Here is a 6813-nt window from a genome sequence, read left to right on the forward strand (position 1 = left end):
TTTGTTCTTCTAGCAGTTCATGGTGCTTGCAGTGTTCTTTGCCAACGCCAATATTCAAGTGCATCAATTCTGTGGTCTTCCTTCTCCATGGGCCAAGGTTCACATGCATATGAGGCAAATGAAAATACCATGGCATGGGTCAGGCGCACCTTAGTCTTCAAAGCCACATCATTGTCTTCAGCACTTTACAGAAGTCGTGTGCAGCACATTTGCCCAATCAAATATGTATTTGATTTTCCTCACTGCTGCTTCTATGACACTTGATTGTGGATCCAATTGAAATCCTTGATAAGTTCAGTCTTTTCTCCATTTTTCACAATGCTGTCGATTAGTCCAATGGTGAGAATTTGAAATTAAATTGTAGTTCATCCTGAAGGCTGTATTTTGTACTGAAATTTAATATTTCCTATTGAAGACATTGATCATCAGCAAGTACTTCAAATACTCCTCAATTTCAGCAAGGAAGGCTGTGTTTTCGGCATATCATAGGTTATTAGTAGCTTTTCCCCTGATCCTGATGCACATTCTTCTTCATATAGTCCAGCTTCTCTGATTGCTTGCTCAGTATACAGATTCAGTCAATATAGTGAAAGGATACAACCCTGATGCACATTTTTCCTAATTTCAAGCCATGCAATATTCCTTTGTTCTTTCATACAACTAACTGTCTTTTGTTCCAAATATAGGTTTGTCATAAGTACAATACTGTGTTCTGGAATTCTCATTCTCAAAGTTATCCATGGTTTGTCATGACCCACACAGTTATAGCCTTGGCAAAATTAATAAAACAGAAGTAAACATCTTTCTGGTATTCTCTGTTTTCAGTCCAGATCCATCTGACATCAGTAATGAAGTCCAGGTGACACTTTTTCTCAGTAGCATGGGACTGAGACAAAGTAAGCGTTCACTGTGCTCCTTCGCAGACACCTAGTCTCCCTGAACAAGTTTAATGCAAGGGAGCAACCGCAGCTGCCCCACTCTTGATTACATCAGGACTTGCTGAAGAGTCTCTCTATGGTTTTGTTTTTTAATCTCTCTAAAACCAAAAACTAGTTATTTTTGTATGTCATATCTCAACTAATATGCATAAACCCTTTGATGTCAAGCACATTGTCTCAATTTTTTTCCCCCTCAGTATCTTTCCACACAGTAACTAAGTGTCCCTTCCTAGGTATTGCCAGAAACAAGTTACTTTTGAGTAGATTCCACCCCCTGGCAATCGTGTGTGTGCCTGAGTCGAACTGTCCTCTGTAAGGCTTTTCAATGACTGTTCTGTAGAAGTTGCCTTTCTTCTGCACCTTTGGACACATTTGAGCCTCCAAACCTTTGGTTGACACCTGAATGCATTGAGCATTCACACCAGCATTCAAGGACTTCCTCTGAGACAGGAAGGTCCTACAACACTTCTGGGACTATGTAACTCGTTTCAGATAGTGCTTAGTACAGTGCCATCCTATAGCATGATACATGCATAATACATACAGCTACTAAATTTTTCTGGAGTATATTACTGAAGTGTCAGACAAAAAAAGATATTCAAGTAATTTTCAATCAACTAAGTAATTTTTCTTTCCATTTTCTACTCCACTCAATAAACTAAGACAGCCATTTCCCTGTTCGTGTATAATACCTGTCATACTTATTGCCTAAAACCCAACTGTCCCTTGGTTATCTAACTTCAGCCGAGCCTTCATAGCTGTGTCTCAGTCTGGATTATAAATTCTCACTCTTCTTGAAATCACAAGAACGTGGAGAGTAAAGTTGTCTGAGGTAACGTGAGAGAAGAGACTACCTGTGAACCTTCTGAGCAACACTGGCAAGAGCACCAGTGATAATTATGTGTTGTAATAACTATCTGTAAGGATTATTGATTAGAGCAGAAATGGATGCCAGCAGAAGGGCTTTAGTCAGACAGAAGTGGGAGTTAGATGTCAGATGTAATTGTGGGTTTCAAAGTGAAAAGGCACAGACAGGAGCCAAAGAAAATCTACCAATACCAATACCAAAACCTGTATAAGTTTTGAGACTCTCTGTTAAGTGATTAAAGGGGGGGAAAAAGAATGCCAACGAAAGCAAGTCTTTATACTATGATTAAAAATTAAATATCAAACAATAACAGATCACTGAACCAGACTGGACAAAATGACAAAATTGATGTCAATAAATACCCCAGAAAATTACGATATTGAAATCAACCTTATTAAGAAGCTGCAGCACTCGCCTACAGAGCCTCCGGCTATCTGGACTCCTGTGGTGGTGTGCCGCTGGAGTCTCTGCTGCAACCACAGGTACTCCAAATACCAGTAGGGCCACCCATGGTGGAGAATGTTCTGTGGAATTTCCAGGCAAAGACCGATTGAGAAGAACCTAGAGCTCTCCTTTGGAAGCAATTGGCCAGTGGAAACCTTATCAATAGCAATGTGCCCCTATCTGGTACACGGCCAGAAGAGGAGTCCCTCAAGTTGGCAGCCAAAATATATCTAACTAGTAAGCACTGCCTGCCCAAAGTAAGTTAATCTTAAAGATGTGGTTGGGGTGAACTTTTAGGGTCATCCCTTGCTGATGTGACATACTTTAAAATAGATGAACCAGCTATAAACATCCATTAGTAATTGAAGTATGGAACATACAATTATGAATACAAAAACTGGAAGTCATCAAAAATGAAATGGAATGCATAAAGATCGATGTTCCAGCCATTAATGCACTGAAATTGACCAGATTACGTTGGGTAAATATGCTGAAAAAGCCGTTGGTTAGGTTGGGACCTCTAAAGGAGCAAAAGCAGTGAAACCTCTATAAATGGTTGTGCTGTTGTTAGGTGCTGTGGGGTCGATCCAGACTCATACCGGCCCTATGTACACCAGAAACAAAACACTCCCTGGCCTGCACCAGCTTCACAGTTGCTCTGTGTGAGCTCATGGTTGCTGCCACTATATCAATCTGCCTCTTGGAAGGTCGTCTCTCTTTTTGCTGTCCTCAACTTTACCAAGCATGATATCCCCTGACCACATTTCCAAAGTATATGAGATGAAAGTTTTGCCATCCTCACTGCTGGGGAGCCTTCTAGCTAGCTATACTTCTTCCAACACAAGTATGTTCTTTTTCTTTTGGCAATATGTGATATAGTTAATAATTTTTGCCAAAAGCATAACCCAAAGGTATCACTTCAACTTCAGTCGTCCTTATTCATTATGTAGCTTTCACATACATATGAGGTGATTGAAAGTATCAGGCTTCAGTTAGGAACACCTTAAGACCAGAAACGGGCTGCAGTAGGCTTAGTCCGCTTTCAAGCAGTGCCTACATATGGGGCAGAACCATCTATAAACCAGAGACCCACTCTTCATCCTTAGCCAAGGGATAATAAGGAACTACCCATCGGGTGATGGGTGCGAACTGAGAGATGAAAGGTAATGTAACAGGAGTGGAGACCGTGGGCATTTGGATCACTTACTTATATATCTAACGTGTGCCTACTGGTCCTGCTCAAGCCCAGTCTTAGAAACATTACTTCTACTTAATGATACAGTGCTGCTGTGCATGTCTGGCTTTTGGGGGTAGGGGGAGCATGTCAGAGAACACTCAGTTCATGATGGGCATCTCAGGCCACATGGCAATTTAGTGACCCGTGATTAAGCATTCAGTCTCTACTAAGGCTCAGTCACAAGTCAACATCTGCTTCTCAAAGGTAGAGGAGTTACCTACAAAGATGGACAGGGATTTGCTCTACAATCCAATGGGTCTCTGCTGAGACTCACCAGTAGGAATCTGTGAAAGATGCCAAACAACACCACTGTCTGATACTAACACTTCAAGTACCAGTGATTGGATCTGCTGGGCCAAGCAGCAGAATGGCTTGCACAGCAACCTGAACCTACCTTCCAAACCATTGAGAATCACAGTCTAGCCAAGTTGACTTATAACATGAAATTTCACAGATCTCTCTGAAATGTTAAAGAGCAAAAATACCACCTTGAACGATAAGGTACTTGTGACCCAAGCCACGGTATTTTTAATCAACTCATGTAAAAGCTAGGCAATAAATAAGCAAGAACGATGACAATTAATGCACTAGAACTATGATTTTGGTGAAGAATATTAAATATTCTTGCATTGTCAGAAAAAAGCAAATCTGTGGTAGTAGATGTAAATGCTCTCGGGGAAAAGAAGGATATCAAGATTTCATTAAGTACTTAGGAGGAGCCAGTCCTTAGAGAAGGGCACCCTGCTTGCTAAAGGAGAGGTTAAGTGAAAAAGAGAATGTTCAACAAGAGGAACTGACAAAACGGCTACAACAATGGCCTCAAGTGTAGCAATACTTGTGAGGATGGCACTACTTCATTCTGCGGTACACAGGTTAGCTTCACTATGGGTCGGAAATAACTCAACAGAACGTAACAACACCAACAAGAAGTAGTTCCTGCCCATCTCTATGTTTCTTATATCAGAAAACCGTCAAACTCTCTTCCCCCCACTACCTCTCTATGCCTAGTAATTCCTGGCAAGTCCCTCACAAACCAACAAGAATATATATAAACACATCAATGTAAATTATGAACGTGAAACCCTGAATCAACCTATTCTTTTTTTTTCCTTTTTAAATTTTTATTTTAAAATTTTACTGGGGGCTCATAGAGCTCTTATCACAATCCATACATACATCCATTATGTCAAGCACATTTGTACATCTGTTGCCATCATCATTCTCAAAACATTTTCTTTCTACTTGAGCCCTTTGTATCAGCTCCTCATTTTTTCTCATCCCTCCCCACCCCTGAATTAACCTATTTCAATGCTGTTTTCCTTAATCATTCACAATGTGATAATAAACTAGAACTTACTTTGGTTTTTATAGGTCCTGGTTGAATTATGTTGAATCGCATTCCATATTTACCCCATTCAGCTGCAAGAGATCTAAAAATTCAAGTAGATAACACAGACTCAAAATGATTATACCATATGTTAAAACATAATAACCTAAGTCACTGCATGCTTTCTACGTGCCAGAGGCTATAACCCAAACAGGTAGGAACTACTATCATTCTATATTACATATGTTACACATGAAGAAACTGAGCTACCTTGAGGTTAAAGCATTTGTTCAAGAACATATGAACCATAAGCTAAACTCAAGAAGTCTAGCATCAGAGTTTGTGCCTTTCAAGTACTATGCTATAACATTAAAACCAAGAAGATACATGTCTATACATATATATATAGTCTTCATTAATTACTACAAAAGGTGAAAGATTCATGCCCCTCCATGTTTTCAGCCCTGCATTTAGAAAATTCTATGTAACTTTACTTATAACCTTATATACACCTGTTTCATAACATCTGTCACCTCACAAGGGCTTTAATTACAAAAGAGATGGATTGCAGAGATTTAAAATATTAATCACATCCATGTTAAACTAGCTTTTAATACAATTGGTGAATTAAGCATGAAAGGAAATGGGAGTGTAATATAATTTTCTAAACACACCAATGCAGAAATAAGAACATAGAACCCTAAATCAATGTGCTTCAAAGACTTGATGTTGTTATTATTCGTTTTCACTGTATCAGCCCCAGCTGATGGCAACCTTATGTAAAACAGAACCAAGACTTGGCAAGTCTTGTACTATCTTCACGATTGCACAAGTGCTGGAAGATTAGAGTCCTTGATTGGTATTTCTAATTTGTATTATCTAAACTTATCTTAGGAAGATATATTGGCCTGTGTATTTGTGTCTACATGCTCTTCATATAATTTTTATAGATGACTGTGGTAGCTTGACAGAAGCATATAATACAAATGAAAGATAATGTGAAATTAAGAGAGAATTAGAAACAAGGCTGTGGTAGTTAGGTCTATTGTGCCAACCTGGCCATAGGAACAGGTGGGATTAATAAGGTCACATTATGATTGGAGGGAAAAGAGATAAATGGCTCTGCAAGGCTCACCCCCATCTCTCTTGCTCTCTGGCGATCAGACCAGCATGCTGCTGCTTTAGCTAGTTCTCTGCCTCAACCTGTGTGCTACACCAACTGTGGGACCAGCCAACCCCTGGATCATGTATCGTGTTGCTAGAGCTTGAGCCTTCTTTGAGACCTGCTTGGCCACACTGCTGATACATACATCGCTTGAGCTTGAGGCTAGTGGATCCAATCGCCTTGCATTGCTTGAGTTCAGTATTTCATCTGGGTCTGCTTCAGTAGATTCCCGAGCTATTGACTTGCTGACCCACTTGCTGTTTGCTGCCTGTGGGCAGACTCTGCCTGCCTTTCCCTGACTCTTCTGTTTGCTTCCTTGACCTTGGATCTGGCAGACCACATGAGTTGAAGAACTTCCAGTGTATTAACTGTTCCATGAAGGTGAGTTGAACTGAGCCCTCTGTAATGCTGTGTGTACTAATTAGCTGTTAGAGTTCTTTGTGCTGTATAAACCTATCCTCATATATATATAATCATAAGTGTCCTGGTTCTGTTTCTCCAGAGAACCCTGCCTAACACAATGGCTAATGATAGACAATAAAGCCAGGAATAAACCTACTACCTAAATGTACAATGTACTGTGAAGTTCCATTTAATTGCAACAGGTAGATCATAAATTTGTAAAAAGGAAAGCCTTGCCAGTTAACACAATTCACATTGGCCATAAAATAAGAAAAAAAGAAAGAAAACAAGTTGTTTGGAAAAATCACAATTCTTTTTCTTTCTTTTTAAAATCATTTTATTGGGGGCTTGTACAACTCTTATCACAATCCACACATCAATTGAATTAGGCATGTTTGTACATATGTTGCCTTCATTCTTTTCTAGACATTT

The 6813-nt window shown here is 39.7% G+C and overlaps 1 protein-coding gene across 1 annotated transcript in view; it reads right to left on the reverse strand.

Moving 5' to 3' along the window:
• Positions 1-3935: 3935 nt before the first annotated feature.
• Positions 3936-6813, reverse strand: part of DECR1 (2,4-dienoyl-CoA reductase 1) — a 36074-nt gene continuing 33196 nt past the window's right edge. Inside the window, exons 8-9 of the mRNA XM_045288494.1 lie at positions 4845-4917; positions 3936-3947 (exon numbers count right to left, since the gene is read on the reverse strand). Of these exons, the coding sequence (XP_045144429.1) occupies positions 3936-3947; positions 4845-4917 (85 nt within the window). The remainder of the gene's footprint in view (positions 3948-4844; positions 4918-6813) is intronic.

The sequence above is a fragment of the Echinops telfairi genome, unplaced genomic scaffold (genome assembly GCF_000313985.2).
Source record: "Echinops telfairi isolate 266 unplaced genomic scaffold, ASM31398v2 ScPeMD7_1;HRSCAF=3_0, whole genome shotgun sequence".
NCBI classification, from domain to species: domain Eukaryota; kingdom Metazoa; phylum Chordata; class Mammalia; order Afrosoricida; family Tenrecidae; genus Echinops; species Echinops telfairi.